Below are 24,900 nucleotides of genomic sequence, written 5' to 3' on the forward strand. Positions count from 1 at the left end.
AAAATGTCAGCTGTGTCAGTATATCACCCTTATCTGTCGGCTGTGTTTCAAGGAGGACCAAATGTTCGATTGTTCAAATACAAAACAACAATTTCCATGGAAATGAAATCATACTGTTTGAGCAGCACTGTGTGTATTGTGAATAGTCTGAAATGGGCTCAGACGGGTTTTCACAAAATGTAATTTGAAATTAAAATGCAAATGTGCAAAGAAAAGCCGTATAAAAAGGCAGGAGAGAAATAATCTTAGTTTATGATGCAGATTTAGAAAAACTTGCTGCTGCAGGAGAAGATTGCTTCGAGCTAAACATACAGTGGTGCCAGAAAAGTCCTGACCTGAATCCTTAAGCATGGAAATCAAATGGCAAACTCAGAGCGCCCAACTCACAACAGTGAATACTCAAAATAGATTGCATGTAGTGATGTATTGAATTTAAATAAAAGCCACCATCTTGTTGATGCATTTTTTTTAATTTTTTAATTTATTTTTTAATTTATTTTATTAAATCAATACCAACCACCAAGGAAGAGGAACTGAGGAGTTTTAGGTTTTTATTGTTTCTTTTACATTTTTTTGAGCCAACAGGAGTTTCACAACAACGTCAAGCTACACTGGTTCACCAGAACAAACTCTGATTGTTTTTCTTGGTTGTGTATTTCAAAATTCCTTTGTATCTTTTACAGCAACAGTTTTGCAGAGTTCAATTCCATTTCAAACCTGCTGAGAAAAAAAAACACACACAGGCATGGAACAGTCTCCCCCCCACACACACCTCCCAGCACAAAGACTAACTCAACTGTGTCCATGTAGAAGTTTTGAATGTTTCTGTAATCTTTTTGTGTCTTTTTATGATCATTTTTAATCCCTCCGTGATTCTTTTGTGTCTCTTTTCTGTTGTTTTGCAACTCTTTCGAGCCTCTTAGAATTTCTTCAAGCCCACTGGGCGTCTCCATACTGGTATTGTCTCTCTTTGTGCTCATTTTTTTGTGACATTTGGATAAGCAGTGACTCCGGGTCTTCCCACTGTGCGCTCTGAAAAATGTTTCTATCACCTCCTTCTGTCGGAGAATAATGCTGTCAACACCAACACTATGGTTGGGATGTTTCACGCTCGATACATGAACAATGCAAACCATAAAATGTAACACTTTATTGACACTTTTCTTTGAATAATTACAAGAATATGTCTGCAAAAATATAGTTATACAAGCATTGATGATTTGATCTTGCAACACAAACATGAACTCCTGAAGATTCCGACAACCTAAATCCCTCTCACTGCAAATCCACGCAGAACACAACTTTTAATCAAGAGTAATCTTAAATTGATGAGACATGCCCGTTCAATTCAAACACGGTAAAGACAGTCGTTTGTAACTCCTGGAAGGACCTTCACCCAGTTAAGATGCACAGCACACTACAATAGACATGCCAAAGTGAGCAAGCAGTCCTTGCACAGTAAAGATGTCATGTTAAATACAAAGAGACAAATAGCTGCATCACAGCTTCACAATTGAAACAGCCACACAGGTTCAGCATAAAGAGATTTTGGGAAATGTGAGTAACGACACTGTAAAGTCCATTTTTATGGGTTTTTCACAAAACAATAACACCGTTGTCTGTTGTTCACACAACAATAACACAGTTAACACCGTTGTCTGTCTTTCTTGGTTGTTTAAATTTTTTTTTTTTTTTTAAACGTTGCACTATTGTTTAGTTAGTTTTAATTTAATTATTCTATTTTATTTTATTTTATTTTATTGTATATACTGTGCATTTTTATATTTAATATTTTTTACTGTTATTTTATTTCTTTCCTGTATCAATAAATGCTGCTGTAGCAAAAAAAAAAAATCCCCTTGGGGATTAATAAAGTATCTATCTATCTATCTATCTATCTATCTATCTATCTATCTATCTATCTATCTATCTATCTATCTATCTATCTATCTATCTATCTATCTATCTATCTATCTATCTATCTATCTATCTATCTATCTATCTATCTTTTTAACATTTCTTTTTTATTTTCTGTTGTTTGCTGCAACCAACAATGTTCCCTTTTTCCATTCTTGTTGTGATGAACATAACTATTACTCAGATTGAACATGTAGAGCAGGCAGACCGTTATCTCCAGCAGAAAAATACAATATTAGTAACACAGATGCTTCTTGTCTTTGAGGGTGTGCAGTCTGTCCCCAATCAGTGCTCTGCCTCTAAACACACTCGTTGCTGGGGATTTAAGGGAGCAACACGTGCTCCCTGCGTCCCGCAGCGGCCCGCGCACAGTCTAATTACTTTGTGCGCCGCCTGCAGCTGTGTGTTCCGGGGCTTCCACCGCTGAATCCAGTTGTTTTGACATTTCAGACGTGTTAAATATGCATGCGGGGGCCAAGCAAACACTCTGTACAATCACAACACAGATACATTTACAACAATTAATAAATAAGAAGCAGCAATTACAGGAGTCACGCAGATAATGTGTCAGCTGGTAAAGCTGTGGCTATCTTGTCAAATGCAACGTCAAAGCTATACCATACACAAACATAACGACATGCACAATACATTCTGTCGCCCAACAACGCTGACTGCAAATTTGCAACATATAACAATTAGAAGTTATTCATGTTATTTCAAATCAATGTTGTGCATCACATTAATGTCATTTTGCATGGACTGAAACGTAGTAGTATGTAGCCCTTGTTTCTCTTATGTTTGAGTGTCTTCATTTTGATCTGTGTTGAAATTACTGAAACACTAATGGTCATCTCAAAGTCAAAAATGTATGACAAGAAAACTGCACAGAGGTGCAATCATGATTAATCAAGCTTTTGATCAACAGTAAACATACGAGGGCTTGCAGTCACTTTTTAATGTTCTTTTTAAATTAGCCTGTTATTTGTTTTCCATTGTGACGTGAACGACTCCGGGTTTTTTTTTATTACAAATATTGTTCTGCTGCTTGCTGAAACCAAAAGTCTTGTTTTATAACAGGGTGATTGAATATAACTATTACTCACATTGACCATGTTTTGAACTGTCACAGATTATATCATTTTAAACCTGCAGTTACAAAGTGCTTGAGACTGTTTGTAATGAAAATCATGATGTGCTGATGTAAACGGAGGGTGTTCTCGAAGGGAATAAGAGCTGTCAGTGGTGGCAGATGGTGGTCGGTCATGGGGTGGCCTGATAAATGTCCCTCTCAGTGCACAGCGACAGTGACTGGCAGCATGTTTTGGCGCAGTTCCCCTGACGACCGCGAGTGAGACGGGTGAAAGCTGTCTGGTGCCATCCTCAGCCCCACACCCCCATCGGCCAGAGCAGGGGCAACTCTGAACCCCCTGTGGGACGGCCGAAGAGCTACAACGAGCTGCCTCTTGAACGTTTCACTTAACACAATGTAGATGAAAGGGTTAATGCAGCTGTTGGCGTAGCCCATGCTGATTGCAATGTTATAGGCATTCAGGAAAGCAAAGCTGGGCCGCTGCACTCCGAGGTGGGCCAGCTGTAAGATGTAGTAGGGGGCCCAGCATACGAAGAACGCCAAGCAGATAGCCACTGCCATACGGGTTACTTTTCTCGTGCGCATTCTCAGGCTGCGCTGGGGCAGCGGAGCAACTGCGGCGGACATGTTCTGGAGGATCTTGAAAAAGACACCGCAGATGACCACCAAAGGCAGAGCGAAGCCCAAAATGAACTGGTAGAGGGTGAACCAGTACGTATCTGTGGCTGGGTTGGGGAGCAGCAGGGCGCAGCCGACTGTGCCATCCTTGAGGCGCATGAGTCCTGTGTACATCCAGACTGGAGTGATAGAGACCAGAGAGAACACCCACACCAGCGCCACCGCCGCCCCGGCCACGGAGGGGGTCCGGACATGTTTGAAGCGGATGGGGTGGACAGTGGCCAGGTAGCGGTCCACAGTCATCACGGTCAGGATGTATGTGCTCACAATCTGGCTGTTGGAATCAAGGGCTGTGATGACGGTGCACATGGTGTCACCAAAGCACCAGGACCCATTGCCCACCAGCTGGTGAATGAGGAAAGGCATGCCAAGCAGAAAGAGCAGGTCTGCGACGGACAAACTGAAGATAAATATGTCTGGTACTGTTTGATGGGAGCAGAACTTGGTCTTCTTCACAATAGTGTAGATAACAATACAGTTTCCAAAGATCCCAAAGAAACAAATGACACCAAAGATGCTGGACGTGAGCACATTGTTGTACTGCTCATGATCTGGTAAAAAAAAAAAAAAAAAAAGGATGACGGAGTGTCAGTAACTCATAACATGCTGTATATCCTGCTATCTGTGATTCTTTTCTTTTTATGGAAAAAAAAATAACTCAATAACCTCTGATATTAAATATGAGATAGGCTAAATCTGCCTTCATTTTTTGTTTTTTTTAACGATGAAGCCTATTTGTGACAACATCGTGTTGTCAATCAAATAGTTGAACACTCATTTTAAAAAGAAGAAGGAAAATAAATAAATAACCTACCTTCATCTAAATTATCGGGCGAATTGAAGGATGAAGAAGAAGAATTAGAAATGTAAGAATCCATTCCAACAAGCTTTTGGTTTTGTTTTCGCCAAAAACAATCTGCAGTGTAATAGTAATATAACAAAACAAAAAAAATAATAGGACTTACATACAGCCCCGCGCGCACATTTGTGTTGTTAAGACCTCGTCCCATCAGCGCGCGCGACAACCAATGAGGCGCTTAACAGAAACACCAAAGCGGTGACGTAGCACGCTCCTTATTCTATCAGCGAAAACAAGCGACGACTTTGACTAAAGGAGGCTGAACTCTCAAACCCGCAGCACGCATGGGTATTTGCCTTTATCACTGTTTTAGCTTATGTTGTCAATATAATTTCCGTCGTTTGTTTTTCGAAACATTCGGGCTCCCTACTTAGCTGCATACTTTCTATACTTTAAACACTAATATGAAACGTATCAATCAAATAAACTGCCCTTCGCGGTCCTGACGCCGTTTCCACGAGGTTAAAACATTCCTCTAGGTGGCAGCATTGTCAAAGTATTTTTACTTCCTCTGCTGTCGCAAGGCCAGAATTAAAAGCAGATGTGCAAAAAATATATATAAATAAATAAATGATAACAACGGAAGACGACCAAATATCCCAAACATTAACCCCCCCCCCCCAAAAAAAACCACAAAAAAAAACAACCACTGACTCAAAAATCTTGTTCTTCAAAACTTGAATGAAAATAAGGTTCCGACCTATTTATCATCAGAAATATAAACACCTTTAATTTAACATACTACGGGCCGACATAAAAAAAAAAAAAAAAATTAAAAAAAATTAAAAATAAAATAAAATAAAAATCAGTCGGTAGAATATAACGAAAGAGGAGAAGAGGAGCGAGAGTGACAGGGAGGAGCGCGCCGGGGCAGGTCCTCCCTGCTCCGTGGAAAGGAAGCGGAAATCAAACCTGACGCTAGTCGCTCGTTTCAGGCTCCTCGGACGGGGTTGTAAGCGACACCAGCACACACACACACACACACACACACACACGGCGCTGGTTGCCTTGTCTGTAAAGAGGAAGCAGGGAAGAAGCGGACAAATTAACGCGGTAGAGTGGAGTGTTTTTTTTTTTTGTGTGTGTGTGTCTCGGTTTGTTACGGTGACAGCATCAACACGGAACATCTCGAGCGGTGAGTTGGGTTTTTTTTTTTGGGTCCTTTTTTTTTTTTTTGCTTTTCTTCTTCAACGTAAAAGTTGTGTGTGTGTGTGTGTGTGTGTGTGCGTGTAGCAGGCTAAGCCAAGTTCAGTTACCGCTGAGGCTAGCAACGACATGGAGAGAGGAAAAAAAAAAAAAAGGAGAAAAAGAAGAAGAAGAAGGAAAAAAAAAAAAAAAAAAAAGAGGTGTTTTCTTCCTTCTCACATTTGCCAACGTTGAAGCTAGCGAGTAGGCCTCGAGCCTTCACTGAAACACCTCACGTTTCTTTTTTTTCTTTTTTTAAACGGGCAGTTTTTTTTTTTTTTTTTTTTTCTGTTGTTGTTGTTTTGTTGTTGTTTTGTTTACCCGCGTCGCCGTCAATCCACCCCTCCCCCCCCCCGTCGCCCCCCAACACCCCGACCCTCCTCCCCTCTCCCGTTGTTCAAAATCTACCGGAGTAAGTTTGATAACCTGAACACCGCATCGCAGTTATTGTTTGTCCGACCGTTAGCCGGCGTGCTAGCTGCTAGCGCTGTGGAACAGTGGGCGCAGTCTGTCTGCTGGAACGGAACCGATCCTCCGGAGCTCGAGTTAAAACGGTTCAACAACAACAACAACAACAACCAGCGGCGCTCCGGTGCTTCAGATGGGCTTCGTGGCGGTTCAATCCAACAATGTTTTGACTCTTTAAAAAAAAAAAAAAAAAAAAAAAAAAAAAAAAATTCGTGACAGTGTTGTACGTTTTTTTTTTTTTTTTTTTTTTTTTTTTTGGGGGGGGGTGTAATTGCCATTTATTCCTCTCTGGACTTCCCCTTTTCTCCTAACTCTTGTGTTTTAATACTACCTCCGTTACCGATGTGCTGGTTTTGTTGTTTTCAGGCTTCGGTAACGTTACACTTTGTTTACAGTTCTGTTTACTGTAAACAGAAGCTACCATAACATACAGTAGGGGGCGGGGGGGGGGGGTTACTGTATGGTTTACGGCTATTCACTTTTATAGAAAAAAAAATGCTTGCACTTACTCTTAGTAGCTACATTATGGGCTGATTATCCGTAGAGATATACAGGTTTGTGTTTTTTTGTTGATTAGAAACTCGTCAAAATCGGATTGTTTACATGTTCTCTTTTGTTGTCATCTGGCTGGCTGTCAGATTTAATGGCTTTAGTTGTACTCGTGTGAGCTCATCAGAGCTGTACGGTAGCATATTAGCGAACAGCTTAATTGGATAACCCAGCTTTATCCATTTAACTCAGCAACTGTAGGTTTAGCCGATGTATCAATGTCAGCTGTGGTTAAGTAACTACTGACTTATCTCTAGTTTTGCCAGTTGGTTGGCTGTCAAGAAGATCTGTAGGAGTTGTCACTGATTGTAGTGAACTTTGGATCGGTATCCTCTTATCCTCCTGAGGACTGCTGCCCAGAGTAGTAGCAGCAGCAAATAACATACAGGTCTTAAACCCTTTTCACATTGGTTTGCCATTGAAAATGATTCCTTAGAAAGTTTGGATAGGTTCTTAAGAGAGTAAAGAGTGTGATGTTTGATTGAATGCCATTGAGCACCATTGCTCAGACTAAAAAAAAAATGCTGAATCAATCTTTGGTTTCAGTGGATCCATTTAATCAAATGTTATGTTTAAATGACAATCCTAATGTTTCAGAATAAACATTGGCCTTAGTACAGTTCTCGCAGATATTTCTGTCCATCAAACTATCCTCCTCTTTGCAAATAGGTGTATATACAAAATAATCACATGATGACATTGTTCCTTGTTTGCAGGTACCTTACTGTGACCTTTATGTGAGGTCTGAGCCCTAAAAGAACGGGTCATTGACGGGAGGAGAGACTCGGGAGAAAAGCAATAGCCCACAGAAGCCTGGATACCCGTTTTTATTTTTTTTATATTCAGTAACTAAAACACAACCACAGACGAGCAGTTTTCCTCCATAACACAAGGACCATGGAGGCCATTGCCAAATACGATTTCAAAGCTACTGCTGATGATGAGCTTAGTTTCAAGCGTGGAGAAATCCTCAAGGTAAGTGACAACTGCTGGATCACTCTACGTTAAGACTTGTCTGTATTACTCACGATCATGACGCATTGGAAAATATTTTCCTTGTAAAGGTTTATTTTCTGCATTATAGGCTCTGTGTTAAATGAAAGGGGCTATCAGCAGTAAATAAAAAGTTTCAGACATTAATCAAATGAATGCAGAAAATCACCCAAATACAAGCGGTGTACAGTAGTCAGAAGCATCAGTCGACCCACATTTACAACAGAACAGTATGAGCTTGTAACCTAAAAACCAAAACACACTTCTGTGTCATGTGATGGTACACAGGGTAGTTACATGTGACAACAGCGCCACAACATTTTAGACCTAGTTGCTGTGGCCTATGGGAGTATACAACTGTTATAAACAAACAATACTAATCTTACTTTGCTAAAGGCACAACAATTGAAAAGGCAAAAGCTGCAAGGTTTTCCATCCTGAACTATTTAAAGTCTAAAATCCTAAGCTTGTCCACATCCTCAGGCATGAGGAGCTTGTTGAAAGCTTTTTTTGCTTTCTCGTTGCCTGAAAAGTGTTTGTCATTCTCTGACCTTGAGGAGATAGCCGAGATATGAAAAAGTACATACTGCGATTTTCCTACACTATGATTCTCTTCGGATTTAAATGCAATCATTGTAATCCTCCCTGGTTGGTGTCAGAGTTATAAAAGGCAACATGCAAAGGCGATTGCGCACAGAAATTAGACAGATCTTCATATTTCCTATGAAAATGTGTTCAGCGAAATGCTCTAGCAATCATCCTTTTGATAATGTGTGACTAAAACTTCATTTTTTCTTTTCTGGTTTTGAGTTTAGTGTTGGTTTTTTTTTACTATGAAAGGCAGCCCACAGTGAAGCTTCTCAGAAACACTGATCTTAAGCGGTTGGCTGATTACCGAGACAAGTGCCCCTTATGTATGGGACACGTTTGTGAAGGACCACTCGGCTGTGTGTATTTTCAGTGTAACCCGTCACACTGTTTCGATCATAACAGTAAAATTCTTTTACGGGCAACATCTGCTTTGCCGTGACATACAGGTATACGCGAAATTGTTGCGATGACACGTAAACATGCACCCTAAATTAGTATTTTAACATAACAAGTTTTGTTTTTTTTAACATTATTTTGTATACACTCAGCTGTTGTGGATGAGTTGACTGTTCTATCAGGGGATGACTGCTGTTTTCCCTGAAAAAGAGATTGGAGCAGAGAGTCTCTAAAAGACTTCTTATCTCGGCAGGGGTGTCTGGAGGGAGGGAGGGAGGGAGGGGATAGATAGAGAAAGTCGGCTTAGGAAACACTGAGCTAAATATGAGTTCTACTAAATTTGCATATGAGAAGAGAAGTGCTGCACTTTTCTTCTAATTTCAGCTGCCAGCTGTCTTGTTGGAAAATCTCAAGCTTTTCACCAGATGGCGGAGTTCCATCCAACAAGTTAATGGGAAATACCACTGATTTTTTTGAAAAAAAATTTGCCCTTAATTGACACCATTAAAGATGAGATGTGCCGTGTGCTTTGGCAATTTAAACCAAATGGAATATTATTTTATAAACCATGTTTTGTGGTATCTTATCATTTGCTTATTTTTACTTCATTTTCAAATCCCGAATTGTAGTTTTCATTTCACCGTATGTATGTTTAGTATTTCTTTACTCTCAATTCCAAAATGCTTTTAGATGTAGACCCCAGAGCTTCTGTGTCTGGTCACACGGAAAGCATGAAGGTGAATGTCAAGGTGAATCGTTTATATTTAAAAACTCAAATAATATATATCAATATATATTCACCGTCACTGAATGTCGGACTTTGGTGCCTGCCACTGTTAACACATTTAAAAGAAGATATTTATATGTCCTCGCCTTATATATTTGTCCCATCTCGAATAGCTGTTCTGTAACGCACTGTAAGTGCACAACCTTTTAAAAGCTACAAAAAAAAAAAGAAACGTCCTACAGTTTAAGTCTGGACCGAGAATGGCTCTGAAATAGGGAAGTATAGCCAGCATGAATGTTGCCTGTAGCAGTGTCCACATTTCATCTGAATTGTTTGTTAGCTGCTTAGCCCATTGGACCAGTTAATTTGTGAGATGGAATGAATTGATGTGTTTTTTTTTGTCAGATGCTGCCCTCCTTTCCATTTCTGTCATCTTCTTTATCCCGTTTTCCTCTTTTGTTCCTCCTCTCAGTACTCGTACATTAGTTTTGAGTCACAACGTCCCCCCACCACCTGCTCAAGGTGATTTATGTGGAATACCGTGGAACAGGCTTGAGTCATTCACTCAAATATACTGGCACACAGATGGACCTGTGCTACACCCAATTTAATATCTTGTTTCGTTTACGCTTTATTTAGTTAGGCAACTTAATTGAAGCCACATTTTCTTTGGAAGGAGAGGGAGCTAATGACTTACAGTATATACAATCCACTTCAAAACAATCTCCGATATCATTAGAAATACAAGTGTAAAAGCTTTAAAGTTACTCAGTGGAATAAATGTCTCTAACTTCCCCTCTTAAAGTGGTGTTGCAGTTCATTCCGCTTGTAAGTTGGAAGGGGAAACCAGTCTTCCTCAGTTCAGAGTTGATTTGAGGAACTTTCAAAGCTCTGTTCTCCCCCGTAATATCATGTTGTGGTTATTAGCTTAGAATGAGATATGTCTGCAACTTGGACAGCAAGCCTTGTAAATGTAGAGATAGGAAGGCTGATGTCCTCCAGATGCCAGTGATGCCCATCCACATTTTCATATAACACAGTGGCGAGTGTGATTGCTGTCCTGTGTAGTGAATCAAATGGTTCTGTTATAGGTAGTGGCCTGTGGTTAGAGTGTATAAGCAACAGCATGTATACAGGATGTATCTCCTTAATCTAATGTAGACAGCATGCTGATTTGTATTGTGTTTAATCAAAAAAAAGGAACAAGGTCTCTTTCTTTTTCAGTGTACGAGTCCAATCTGAAGTTTATTATTGAATTATTATTTTTTTTAAATTTTTTTAAGCAAGCTGTTCAACAGCTTGTAGAACAATCTGCTGTCAAGCCAAATTACTATGTATAGTATTTATAATGCTGTGCTGTATTGATTAGATCTGCATTCAGTGCATGGATAGGGAGCATCAATGGCATCCACTTATGAAATGCACACGTTCTGTTTTTTTTTTTTACAATCGACTCTAAATTAAACATTGAACTGTAAGGCCGTATTAAAAGTTAGTTTTGTAGGCAATTCTTTTTTTGAGTGATTGAGCCTACAAATTTTTCAAACTACTCGCCATGTCTCGTCAGGATATTACTGTGTATTTTGCACGTATTGTGGCTCAAAATGGAAAATTTGTCGCAACGTTTCTATCAAAAAAAAGGAAGAGGGAAGTTTTTGCCCATTTTTAGTGTGTTTACTTACTGGAACATTGAGAATAGCCTCGTCACGGAAGTACTGAAGAGCAGCTCATGCCAAGGAAGCCTGCCGACCTATCGGCTGAGAAGTTTTGCCAGCTGTTTTTGGATTCACCATTTTTCTGCATTAGCCAGTTACCACAAACAAAGGAGCACTAAAAAATACTACATCATTTAGTCTCTCTTTCTCTTTCACTCTCTCACTTTGTTCTTTGCACTCAGCTTTCTAGATCAGTTGGATGGTTGGGTTATGTAACAGTTTAAACATTGATAATACTAGATTCCTGTCATTACCATTAATGAAAGGATAATATTTATAAAAATAGAAAAATGCAACCATAAATAGCCAAATAAATAAGCCTATTTGCATTAGGCTGCATGTCCATGTTTCTTTGTCTGATGCCATGCAGTATACACTTAAGAGTCCTACATGTAAAACCTTTCTGAGGTGGACTAGTTCATTGTGGCTCCTTTGCTTCCAACACCATTGCTATCTGTCTGCTGATACTAATACTAAACAGCTCTGCTCTCAGGACAAAGGGTCCCTCTCATGAGAGAGCAGCCCCGTGTTAAGGCTTTGCTTGTATGTAGCATCCTTAACTTCTCACCAGTTGCAGTATCACTCAGAGATGGTGGCTGTGTTGCTAACTCTAGCCCTCACATTGGCAGACAGTAAGATCTGTTTGATTTTTCAGATTCTTTACTTTGAGCCGTCTCAGTCACAGAATCGGTACCTGTCACGTCACATTTTCACGTTTTCAATGTGTTCATGATTATTGGTCGTAGACTAACTGCATGCTGTTGCTGTGCAGTTTTACATTGTCTGTACCGTGTACACGGTTCCTCTTGATTTCCTCTTTATTGTGTTGCAGCCAAGGTAACTCTGCTGACCACTTATTTAAAAAAGAAAAATTGGCTTATTAGTTTCGGGTACGACACGCGCAAAGCAGGATGTGCTTATGTGCTCGTAACAAAGTATGTTACTGATCTGCCGGCTTTACCGAGTGTTACCAGTACCCTTCCAATACTAACTAAATGCTAACATTATCGTACACGTACACAAGTTGCAATGACAGTCTTGCAGATGTAGTTTTCTCAAAGTTCCTCCCCTCACCATAAATATATCTCAAACTACAATTTTGAATGTAATGTTATACCAGATCTGAGCGTGTGTGCGTGTTGTTTCTTTGTTCCTTTGAATGTTTTTTGGAAAAAGTTTTGGTTGCAAAATGTGACCAAGCATTGGTAATTGAGCCTCAAGTTGGAAATTGTTGCAGTGACTTTAATGAGTCTGTAAATCTTCATCTGGTATACACAACCAGTGTGGTTTGGTTCCTTAGAAATGTAGTTGGCTTTATTTTCATACTTGTGATTTGTTTCAGTTGAATTTTATTCATGAAGCACCAAATGAGTCACGCTGTGAGTCATTGCAGGGCACTTTACATAGTAAGGTCAAGAGCCGAAGACATTATAGAGAGAAATCTAACTTCTTAGCAGGAAGATACCTCAAGCAGAAACAAGACTCGAATGTGGGCGGCCATCTTCTTCGATGAGTTGAGGAGAGAGTGAGTGGAGAAAGAAAAGACCAGCATAGAGATGCAGCGAGCGAAGACACGCAGTCAACGTATCAGCAGTACACTTAGTTACAGTTTGAGTGACTCACTAAAACTCAGTGTTAAAGATATTAGGCAGCTCTGACTTGAGGCCTCACAGCAGGTTCCTCCTTGTTCCAGTTGCTTTTGGAAAAGGCCTGTTATGTCGGCATCTATCAGCCACTGTTGCGATGAAAAGGTTGTTTTGGGGACATGAGATCATGTGACAGCGTGTTTAATCATAATGAAACGTGTATGTGTTTAGTTTTTAGCACTTTTAGCACTCTTCTTTACAGATAAGACACGATTAGTTTTCTTATTAGATGAAAAGTCTGCTAAATGTCATTTGAGAATTTGATGCTGAATCTTTCAAGAGACCGTTGTGATCCATCTAAAAGTCAATTTGGTTTTATTTTAGTTATTTTTGGATTCGGGATTGTTTTTTTGTTTTTTTTATTGATTATAATCATTTATATTTTCAGTTATAATTTTTTTTTAATGGCACACATTAGCCACAATCTTATTTAGGTACTCTGCTTTCATTCGTGATCATCGATTGATTGGTTCGACGACTTTGTCTTCTTATTGTTGGCTTTTCACAGATATGTTGGTATTAGTGTATATGTATTCCGATATGAAAACATTTTTTACAGAAAATAACGCAGAAATAGATGTTTGGGGTTATTTAGAAATTGATCTATGTCTTCTTCTTTTTTTATTAATTATTACATTCCCCATTCTCTGTTTAAATGCACTAATATCCTTTTGGAAAATCATTAAACTGTAGAATCTTCTTTGTCCCAACCACTTTTTGGTCAATCTATCGATATTATAATAGTTCACTCCCAATATTGGTATCAATATCGGTCCAAAGAATTCCACTACTGTTCATGCTCCGAATGTGACACTCAGTGCCTTTATCACCTGAAAGGAAGGCCATATATTGTCTAATGCCACAAAGATATTTAGTAATCAGTTTCCACAAGTGTCAGCCAACCTGGCGAGCTCTGTGTCACTGTGACTCACAGCTGGACGAGCAGACCTGGCTCCCCTTTAAACTGCAGCATTGAGTCATACACCAACATTTAGTTGTCTCATTTGCTAGTTACTAAGTAGTGAAGCAGACTCATGTAACCAAGACTCTGACCCGTCAGTCTCTCTTCACGTGACAGCTGTTGGGCAGCTGCTGGCTTACCTTTTTTAAAAATGTGGTCTCCTTTTAATGTAGGAGCCATTAATAATACATACAATATATCCAGTTAATATTAGGTGTGTGCTGTAGTCATTTGGTCCTTATCAGTAAATTGGCACACAGAGTTGTTGCAACAACTTTCCTGTTTTATCTTCGCAGACAGTTTTAAGTTGTTAAACTGTTACAGCGTCTCTTATAATCTAAACGTATAAGGACAGATTTGTTGTTTAGTTTAAAATTTGGGCCACAGCAAAAGGAGCATTTGACTGCATCGAAGCGTGGGCTTATATGTAAATTATTTTACAGTACAAATGTGCAAAGTGTGGGCCTATTACAAATTTACATAATGCAGACTGGCTTAGCTTCACAGTGTGGTTTCCCATCATGCATACACAAAAAAGGGGAAGCTGATTTTGGGAGTTGCAAGATCTTTCTTTAAATATAGATGTTCATTGTAATTCCTTTTTTTTTCTGGCTTCAGTTAACGGAAATTAAAATGAGCTCTGTGCACACACATAGTTTTTTTTTTTTTTTTAACATTGTCGCTTGATGGATTTAAACTATCTTCACTTGGAGATGATTATTGAAATGATGATTGCAATGTTTTAACTATTAAATATGTATGAGAACATCGCGTGACCTGTTATCATAGCGTTTAACAAAGTAGTATGATTCTGTCAAAGTCGATGAGGAGTAAATCGTCATTTATCACATTCACAGATGTCTGTTAGCTCAAATCCATAGATGCACACGTCACATGAGCCAGTGTAAGGGTTTAGCTTTAATCTAAATCAACCAGCCATACATTGTGATAACTGGTCCTATCATGGTCTAGTTTTATAACCAAATCAGCTGTATTTCTATACGTCTTTCTTTCTCAGAAATCTCATTCTATCCATATGATCGTGTTGGCCATCTTGGAGTTTGCAACTGTAGCTTAACCGAGTCTTATTTTACTTATTTTCTGTGTCAGAAAGCAGATCTAGAGGCAAAGCAGCAGGCGTGGGGAGGACAGTCAAGTCTGGCCATTGCCCTGAGCACTGCGCACTTGTTCTCATTTCCTCCTTAAATAAATAAAGATTAACAGCCCTTCTAGCAGGAAGACTCAGCTACCATTAACAGATCTTTGAACCCTGCCCATACAGCATGATCCAAGAGCCGCCTTTCTGTTACTTCTGCAAACTGGTTTACAGATTCAAAGCTTTTGTCATTTCAACTCTGTTCAAGTCATACTACTTTCAATTTGATATATACAGCCATTGATTTAATTAGATGCCATACAATTTGTTAAAGTCAATTGAATGTGAGTTTACCAATAGGTCACTAAAAGAGCTTTGGCCTTGGATTATCAAAACATTCAATTCATTCATTCAGATGAGAGAAGAGAAAAATTTAATATCATCTCACAGAGAAAAGAACCAAATGAAGTATGTACCAGACATCAAGTTGCTGTTGAATGAAAGAATATTATAAAGAAGACTTTTGGCAATCAGGGCTGACGTGATGTTGCAGCTGTTTCTAATATTTGGGGGCAAATACATTACAGTATTTAACATTGACATAACTCTTGTTGAAACTGAATGTGACTATGAAAAGAGGCTTACCATGTGATGAATAGGATTATCACCACTGTCCACTCGACCTGCTGCCCCAAACCTTTTTTTGTTTTTCAAGCCTTGAGTAATGCTAGATTTAGTCTGTGGGCAACTTGTCTAGTCTGTTCTAATATTACTGTGTCTGCATGTCTGCGTGTGCTTATGTTAATGCTAAATCTGAGCTGTTTTCACATCCTGTTTGATGTCTTCCAACCCCCAGCAACTTCCTGTGTCTCCACAGCGAAGTCCTAAAACTCCACAGTCTGCACCGACCGCATTGTAGCCCTGAATTTACACAGAGAAGCAGAAAACTGGTCCATTCGGTTACAGACATCTAGAATTTAGTGGTCACATAAAATATTATCACTGCACTAATATGATTTGCTATCACCAAGAACTAACCCCTCTTAAAATTGCCGCGTGACAGACATCTTGATGTTCCTTTTCAGGGGTTGCATTATTAAAGCAGATTAAACTTTCAGCGAGTTATTTCAGCACTTTCTCCTAAGGCCACCCCGCCCTTCCCCCGATGAATGATCCCATCGTCATGTATTAGTGTGTAGAGTATTCATTCCCTTCTCTGTCCACTTGACCACTGAGAAAAGACAGACTTTGTATCAGTGCCGTCTTGTAAAGCTTAACAATCCCCAAAATCATTGCAAAGCCATTTTTCTTTGCTTCAAACACAGGTTTTTTTTGTTTTTTTTTTCTTTCCAAACACATTAAAGTTCAAATTAGCAGCTGTTTTCTTTGGATTTCTTGGCTGTGAAGCGGCGGTGGAGTTGACTATACACAGCTGAAGGGTCAATAAATCCCTGCTATGTTGCTGATTGTGCAGTTTTTGATACAGATGACTCAGTCTACTTTGACTCCAGTGAGATCCTACAAGGCCCTCAGCAGTGTAAGAGACTGTGTGTTGTTCACATCTGCATAAGAGCTGGCTATTTTTCTAATTAACTGCTGGATCTCTTGAGGGAAAGCTTCGTTAAGCACATTTCTCTGACTCAGGGCTTCTCTATTCCTTTGTCTATATCAAACTGGATGTAGGTATTAAAGACGGTCGACTATCTGTGCTTTAGCATTGACGTTCCAGTGCAACCTTCTTTTTTGGGATTGAATCAGTCAATACTAACACAGTCAAGCAGTGAAGCATTTCACGTCATTCAAAATCATCAGGGTGCTTCTAATAAAACTCGGGTTAACCAGTCAAATACATAAACTCTGTTCCAGATACATTATCTAAAGAAAAAAAATCACCAGTCTGTTGTTCTTTTTAAAAGCAAAAAGACTATCAGATACCAAAAGACAAACACAGTGGTGGTGTTTTTTTGGACTGCTTCTCTTGTGTCTCTATACTGTCCTTTTCTCTCTCTGCTCTCCTTTCACCCCAACCGGTCGAGGCAGATGGCCGCCCACCTCTGAGCCTGGTTCTGTTGGAGGTTTCTTCCTGTTAAGAGGGAGTTTTTCCTTCCCTCTGTTGGAGGTTTTTCTCCCTTAAAGAGGAGTTTTTTCCCTCCTAGCTTATGTGGGAATTGTTGAATTGTTGGGTTTCTCTGTATAATATTGTAAAATCTTGCTGTAAGGACTTTAATGTGTTAAGCGCCATGAAATAACCTGTGTTGTGATTTGGCGCTATAGAAATAAAATTGAAATTGAATTGAATTGACTGTGTACAAATAATGACACCACGGGCAGTAATGTTCCCTCACTCCATACATCAACCAGCCTTTAACGCTTTGATGCAGGTCAGAGACCTTTTTTATTGAAAGCCTGCCTTAAAAGGTCGACATAAAAGTAAGTTTGCCTTCAAATATTCTGTAAAATCGAAATAAATCAAATACAAATTTATTTGTCTAGCACATTTTAAAACACAACAAAGTGCTGCACATATGACCAACAAATGATCTTGTAAAAACTAAACATATAATTTCCTCTCAATTCTTTGGTCTGTAAACTCCTGGATAAAACATGGCTGTGATCAGTAATGCTTTTTGATTTGCAACATATGTCACAACAGTACGATATAACATTACACCAACAAGTCAGAATACTGCCATTATAACAATACAAATTAGTTTAGTATATTCAAAATGATAATATTATTGTGAAAAATACATGGCACACCCCTATTCCCACAATAGGGATGACTAATGGTGCATTATCAAAATACTTACGCAATGAAATTTTGGATAATTAATCATCAGTAATGTGGAAATAATGAATAAGTACATAATTATGAAACGATTGAATACCCTTGCGGCCTTTACACTTGTAAAATATTTTTTTGTTTACACCACTCATAGACATAAAATTGATTTCCATTAGTAAAATAGTGGTGGCGATGAAAAGGTGAGAGCCGAGTGGGCAAATATTTGGTCAACTTTAGAATGGCAAGAATAGCAGCCATTACCAACCTGCTTCTGGTCACAGCGTCAGTGGAAGAAGATGTGGAAAGAGCAAATATTGCCACAGGCTAGTAATGGAGGAAAGGGTGTTTGCATGAACCTCTTCCTGCCGCGCTCCCTTCTCATTGTTGTGCTATTTTGTGAGTCCGTGTATTTGAGACATCTGCTCAAAGTCAACATGTGGCAGCAGGTCTAGGCGGCAGACATACGTTTGTCCCGGCAACTACCCACTCTGGCTTGATAGCTGCTCAAGTGGGCAAGGTTTAATATGGCAGCACTCGTGCCTGCTGCCAACACCGAGGTTGAAATCTGCTCTTTTAAATTGACTCTCTCTATTTTTTTTTTTTTATTATTATTAATTTTTTTTTCAACCTTGCTTGTTTATATGCTGTCAGAGCCATAATCTGTCCGTGCTGAGGACAGCCTGGACACGGTCTGCATCGGGTCGCACCAGTACAAGCGGTGTTTAGGCATTTGGGAGTATGTAGTAGACAAGTATTCAGTCGACGCACGGCCGTATTTGAATACAGTCTCATTAATCTCTATAAACAGATATCTTCCTAAGAATACAGAACATGTAGGCAACAGGAAGAGATTTTGAAACCAGAAGCATTCTGCTTTCCGTTTGTAGTCCATTTGTTGTCAGAGTATTACTAACCAATCTGGTTTTAGCAGGCTTCGGTTGAATACATTCAACAGTCAGTGCGGAGACCAAAGGAGCGGGAACACTGGGTTGCAATCTCGGAATCCATTGGCTTTAGTCTGACAACTATTTAGGCCCCGAGCATCGGTGCGAAAGCCCTATTGTATTTCGTAAAAATGTTCTCCGTCATTCTTCTTCTTCTTCTTCTTCGTCTTCTTCTTCTTCTTCTTCTTCTTCTTCTTCTTCTTCTTCTTCTTCTTCTCCTTCTTCTTCTCCTCCTCCTCCTCCTCCTCCTCCTTACGTAAAGTGATTTGCCTTTTTGGAGGCTTTATCATATTCAAAAACTCATGAAAGTGGAGACGCATGTGTTTCCCGGTGAAAAATTTCGTATTCTAGTGGAGTCGCGAATGGGCGTGGTCAAACGGCTCGAGAGCGCCCCCTAAAGAGATGCCCCGTCGGCCACATTTACCTAAATTCAACAAATCCGGTGGACACGTGTATCACACCTAGACGCACAAAAAAGTTACATTGCACCGTTACGTCAACTGGACATGAAGTCCACCATTTTGAATTTAGTCGCCATTTTGGGCGATTCTGACACGTTGTACTTTGTCGAACTCCTCCGAGGGATTTTGTCTGACCGACTTGAATTTAGGTTCTATGGATAGAAAACACGTTTGGGATTAAAAATTGTATAAATAATTCATTTTCATTGATGTGCGTGCCCGTAGCGTGGTGGCCATTTTGAGGTCTCGCCATGAAACTACGAGTTGTTTTAAATCTTATGTACATGGACCTACCTTCTCCAAACATCACAGGTATGATAACAGCCCCGCCCTGAAGACCCCTGTGGGGTAATATTCGCTCATAGTCATAGCGCCCCCTGTTGGCCACCGGAAATGACACTTTTCAAATTTTCACATTCTACATTGAGCTGGTTGATCACATGAACCTAAAGTCGGGTCATAATAACCTGAACATGTAGTTGATGATATATTGAGACATTCGTTCAACTTTGTCAATGGGCATCGCCGTGACGATGTGGCAAAGTTTGATGTCTCGCCATGACACATAAAGTTGATGTTTAAGGTCAAAGGATGGTTGACACCTCACGAAACGTGTCACATACATCCGGCGTGGTGAGACGATACATCTGATGTGTTTTGCGAGTCGGCGTGGCCAAACGGCTCGCCAGCGCCCCCTGCTGGAGACAGGAAACGGACAAAAATAGCAACTTTAAGCGGGTATACGCGGCCCCTCGCGCGCTACACGTCGGGGAGGCGGCACGCCAGAGTGCGAGGGCCCGTACATCACTGCTTGCAGTTTTAATTGGCTTTACATTTGCTTTGTTGTGAGGTTTATTTTGTCGACCGAGTGTAAACTAATTGCGAAACAATCTGGTCATAAACGTTCTCTCTCATTCGTCGCGCCTGAAGTTGCTAATTGGACTAGAAACAACAAGCAGTGCACGGAAGAGGAGGTCTCGGCCTGGATACACGCTGGCTAAACCGGAGCCCCCGAAATATTGGCCGCTGACCCAAGAAGCTAATCGATAGCCGACGGGTTCCGAAATTGGTTTCTCATTAGCCAAGTCTTCACCGCAAGAACTTTCACCAGGGACGAGGAACCTTTTCAGTGACACAGTTCGTCCAACTACGACGGTCTAAACTACGTTCAGGGTTGATGGATTTATGCGTGCTCAGGGGGTTCAAGCTTAAAAATCTGGGGACTTTGTGTCCTTTCATTCATTCAGTAATCACATGGGCACCAACTTGTTGACTCTATCGTAAGCATTAAATTAACACATTTGATTCAATATCATTTTTTGTAATAATTTTTTTCAGATCAGGTTTTACATAACATACATTCAAGTTTATAAGATTGAATGCTTTGCACTGTGTGATTGGTAGCAGATGGTAGTGTATATGTAGATGCAACTTATTTTTCAGGGCACTTCCTTGTACATTAGTTTCACATTAGCTGTAACCATTTAGTGAGGCAGCATGGAACCGTCGGCTCAAACTAAATGGCCCTAGATACAGATACGGCGGTGTTGATAATGCTTCTCGGTGCTTAATTTAAGCACTTCCTTGTAACACTTTTCTAATCATTCGAAGATGGCTAGTGTCGACATGGCCCGAGGATGTAGGCTCCACAGACTCGCACTAATTCACTAATCCAGCGCAAGCCAGGCTGTGTGGTTCGTTAAGTCCGCCATCTAAAGTTAAATCTAAAATTAGGACAACTCGGGTCTCTTGATTATCACCCCTGCACATGAACATCACAACTGATGTCACAATCTCCGCGTCGTTTCTAAATATCCGTTCCACATAGTGAGAAAAAAAACAAGACTGTTAACGTTATCAACAATTTTCTTTTTCTTTTTTTTTGTGTTTTTTTTTTTTGTTGCAACTGACATTTTCAGTCCATGTTTATTCTCACTTGTGTGACCGATAAAACGAAAGAGGGATGAAAGAATATTTCAGTGGCGGCACAGAAGCAGGTTAGATGTAGCATCTAATGGGAAGCAAATCAAAGCTGGGCCGTGTGGGAATGAACGGACAACTCTCCCTTTCAGTGGATTAATGGGGTATCACAAAAAGTCATTTAGCAAGCCAGTTACCGCAGATGGAAGACAGCAGAATAAAACAGAGCTTGCCTGCTCGAAAAAGAAATGCCCTCATTTTATGTTATTTGCCCTTGAGGAGTTTTCCTAAGCTGATCACAAGGAGTGTGATTCTTCAAAGTGGTCCTCTGTCTCCTTCATTTTCTCCTCCTTTCTTTTTCTCTGCTTGTGTCACTCTTTTTTCTTTTTTTTTTCTCTTTTGCTATTTGGCTCTCTTGATCTCTCTTCTGTCATTGTTTGTTCCTTGGTTTTTTTTGTTGGTTTTTTTTTTGCTCTCCTCTCGACTCCTGTTGCCTTTTTTATTTATTTTTATTTTTTTATCACAGCCCATCCCCTCTGAGCGCTGAGTCGGAGAGCTGTAATTAGGTCTCACTCCGTCTCATCTCTGCATCACTCCCTGCTGATGTGCCACAAAGACACTGACGGCTGTATTTAAACCAAAATTATAATTCTTCCTGCTTTTTTTTTTCTTTTTTTTTCTCTCTTCAGCTTTAGTTGCCCCTCTGCATAGCATATGAGTACAAATAGTGTGTGGGTGGGGGCAGGATGATTAGCCAATGTTTATTATGTTCTTAATACACAACTGATTTACAAGAGTGACCTGCATTCGATGACATAATTGGGAAGGGTGCTATGTCACCCCCTTTTGGATTACACTGACTTCAGACTGGGCTTCACTGGTTTGTTGCATTCTTGTCATCGGGCAGCATCAAGCCCAATCTTTAATGTTTTATAAGTGCAACAGTTGTTCCTGAATACACACAATTGCTTAAGCTCTCACTTAAAGTTTAAAAAAATGTCCCCTCGGGGATTAATAAAGCAACTACCTAACCTAACTCTGTTTATCGCACAGCAGATTTTGTCTTTTTTTTTTTTTTTTTTTTTCTTTCTTTCTTTTTTTTTAAGATCAAGGCATCAGAAGGTCTTACAAAAATAAACAGCTCTAAGAATTCAAGCTGAGATAAACAGCGTCATGATGTAAAAGAAGATCCTGCCCCGGCTGGCTCAGTCAAATGGTAAGAGAAGGAGGAAATGATCCCAAAATAATCTTTTCACACTGATTAACAGACTTGAAATGTTAAATGAGAGTTACCACATATGTAGTTGGGTTTGGTGGGTTAACCATTTCTAATGCATCGTGACTTATTGTTTAATCATCATGACATGCTCTTATTTTGTGAGATTGTCGGTTGAATCGCCTGTTCGCGCTGACGTTTTTTTTTTTTTTTTATCCTGGCTGGTAAAGTCTTTATAAAATGCTTTGTCTGATTTAGTATTTTTTGATTAGCCATAACATGTGTGTCTTTCTAAACTTTCCCTTGGTTTCCTTTTTTCAAAAAAAAAAAAAAAATAGTTTATATGCTTTGGTTGTTTTGATCAGTGCATTTGCAGTCCATGTAAACTGGCTACTCATATTTTGCTGCTGTAAGCAAATACCACTGACTCAACCAGTCTAGACCACTTTAAATCCAAAATATGCAATTACACAAAATGGTTCAAGTGTTTTGAAGGTTACGATACACACGTTTAAACATACTGATGTTTAAATGCATCTTAAGATATCAAGATATTCACCGTTCGGTGTATTTCCGTGTGCCTCCAATAATAGTGGCGTTGTGGCGTTCTCATGTGAAGTTGGAGAAGGACTTCTGTCTCGTGGTTGGTGGACTGACGAGCCGCGTTGAAGGCCCGGTCAGACGTGCTGGGCTGGGGTGTCTAGCATTGAGTTTATCCCCTGGGGTGGAGGTGTTGTGTGTTTTGAAGCCACAATCTCTTTTCCATAATGTGGTAAAGACTCGAGCATTATTTTAATTACAACAGTGGTACAATCCTTTGTTTACTAGAATACAACGTAATCTCTTCCTCTGTGTCTTTTTGCTTTGGGGTGGCACTCTTTGCCTCCCTTACTCAGGCCTGTCTATGTCTGCTGCCTCCCTGCTGGGAGCAAAAGAGGTCAAACTCATTTCGATGTTTTTTTTTTCTCTCTTCCTCCCTACACCCTCCCATCGTACTCCCAAATCTGCTGAGATTTCAAATCTGTCTCCTTTCGTATCGGTCAATATAGAGAAGTGCAGTCGCCCGTCTGAGATAACGGGTTTGGGTTATTTAAAGCCACCCCAGCAGCACTTAACCTACCTTTTCGAAGACTTGATCCCACGGTCCCTGCGTACGGTCCCAGATATACCATGCTGTGGAGGGGGTGAGTCAGTTTGTCCCCTTTGTAAGATCTGATGCCACTACAGAGACCTCCACTGCTGCCAGTATGTCAAAATACCATGCCTCAAATTTCATTCCTGCAGGACATCCACACAGTTGGTACACACACACACACACACACACACACACACACACACACACACACACACACACACACGCTTAGCGCTCAAGCATCTGTTAGTGCTTGTGCAATCACAGCCCTTTCTATTTTCCCTGACACTTTTTCACTTTCTTTCCGTGCCAAGCAGTCTGATGCCGTGATATTTTCTCCAATAAATCATTGCTTTGGACTGATCGAACCGCTGACTGCACAGGGGCTTTGAACTTTCCCCCATGTAAGCCTTTTTTTGGCGGCGCCAGCCCAATAAACATGAATGTTTGTCACTGACTGACTGAGTAAATCACACCATCGGCCGGCTGAATTCCACGAGCACCTATATTACTTTCAGATTAAAAGCTTGTGTTTTAAATGTAAAGCCCTTTCATGTTTCATACACAGACTCTGGAATTGTCTGACATTTTTATTGTTGACCAGAAATATGTTTGGTATGGTTGCATTAAAGTACTTTATCATCTTTCTTAGTCAGTTTCTGCACATGAACTCGGGGTAAATTTTATGTTTCGCAACACATGGGTTGCTTCATCAGCTACAAAGAACCATTTCTTTATTTTTCTTTCTAGCTCAGGAACACTGGTTGATATGGAAACTCCTTAAAAAGTATCTTTATTCTTTTCCGACTCTTTCCGGCACTTCTTACTGACTTTGACTTTGCATATTAACTAGTATACTGTTGTATCTGTTAATTTGCTGCAGTCTGATTAGATAACCAAGCGGTGTGTGAAGGCTGCTGTCCAGTGTACAAATACACAGCAGAAGGGGTTCTATCAGGTCCATTAAAACTGGTGGCCGATCCAATAAGCTCTGGCTGCCGAGGTTCTGATCTGTCTGTCTTTCTATCTGGCTGGCCTGCTGCACGCTCAGATTAACTCGCCCTCCAGGGTAATCCCTGCTACTGATTTATTGCAATCCTGTGTAGACTGTGCAGACATGCGGTTTATTTAGCATCTTGTTTTCTCTGCTGCCTCCGTCCGTCTCCCTTTGCACCTCACGTTCTACCTCCAACGTGTATGGCTTGACTCTCTCCATGTAATAATGCCGTGGATATTTTTAGCCACTGATTTACCGTTATGCGAGGAATCTTCTTTGGCTTTTTGTTTTGCGTAGCCAGAAAAGGGAAAGTTAAGGCTTCAGTCTAATCACCTTTTCATCATTACGTATACTAAATTAAAACAAGAAGCCAGCTATAATCCATGTTTGCTCTGCTCCTCTGTGAACAGTTCACATGGGTTAAAGATGATAAACCGTGTGTGTGTGTGTGTGTGTGTGTGTGTGTGTGTGTGTGTGTGTGTGTGTGTGTGTGTGTGTGTGTGTGTGTGTGTGTGTGTGTGTGTGTGTGTGTGTGTGTGTGTTCACAACAATACATAGTGACAGCAACTTTCAA

The 24,900-nt window shown here is 40.1% G+C and overlaps 2 protein-coding genes across 3 annotated transcripts in view; one reads left to right on the forward strand and one right to left on the reverse strand.

The window, feature by feature from the left end:
- Positions 1–1,935: 1,935 nt before the first annotated feature.
- Positions 1,936–4,795, reverse strand: mchr1b (melanin-concentrating hormone receptor 1b). Its single transcript, XM_069701071.1, has 2 exons — positions 4,500–4,795; positions 1,936–4,236 (listed from the first exon to the last, which is right to left on the reverse strand). The coding sequence occupies exons 1-2, from the start codon at positions 4,693–4,695 to the stop codon at positions 3,206–3,208; spliced, it is 1,227 nt and encodes a 408-aa protein (XP_069557172.1). The 5' UTR covers positions 4,696–4,795; the 3' UTR covers positions 1,936–3,205.
- Positions 4,796–5,450: 655 nt separating this feature from the next.
- Positions 5,451–24,900, forward strand: part of grb2b (growth factor receptor-bound protein 2b) — a 33,853-nt gene continuing 14,403 nt past the window's right edge. Inside the window, exons 1-2 of one of the 2 annotated variants that reach the window (XM_069701246.1) lie at positions 5,451–5,679; positions 7,463–7,721. In XM_069701246.1, coding sequence (XP_069557347.1) covers positions 7,644–7,721 — 78 coding nt within the window. In that variant the 5' untranslated portion in view covers positions 5,451–5,679; positions 7,463–7,643. Of the gene's footprint in view, positions 5,680–7,264; positions 7,722–24,900 lie in introns of those variants that run through there. The other variant, XM_069701247.1, reaches the window with a different exon arrangement.

The sequence above is a fragment of the Brachyistius frenatus genome, unplaced genomic scaffold (genome assembly GCF_029030835.1).
Source record: "Brachyistius frenatus isolate BFR_SWC_R1_liver_20210118 unplaced genomic scaffold, ASM2903083v1 Contig_36, whole genome shotgun sequence".
Taxonomy (NCBI): domain Eukaryota; kingdom Metazoa; phylum Chordata; class Actinopteri; family Embiotocidae; genus Brachyistius; species Brachyistius frenatus.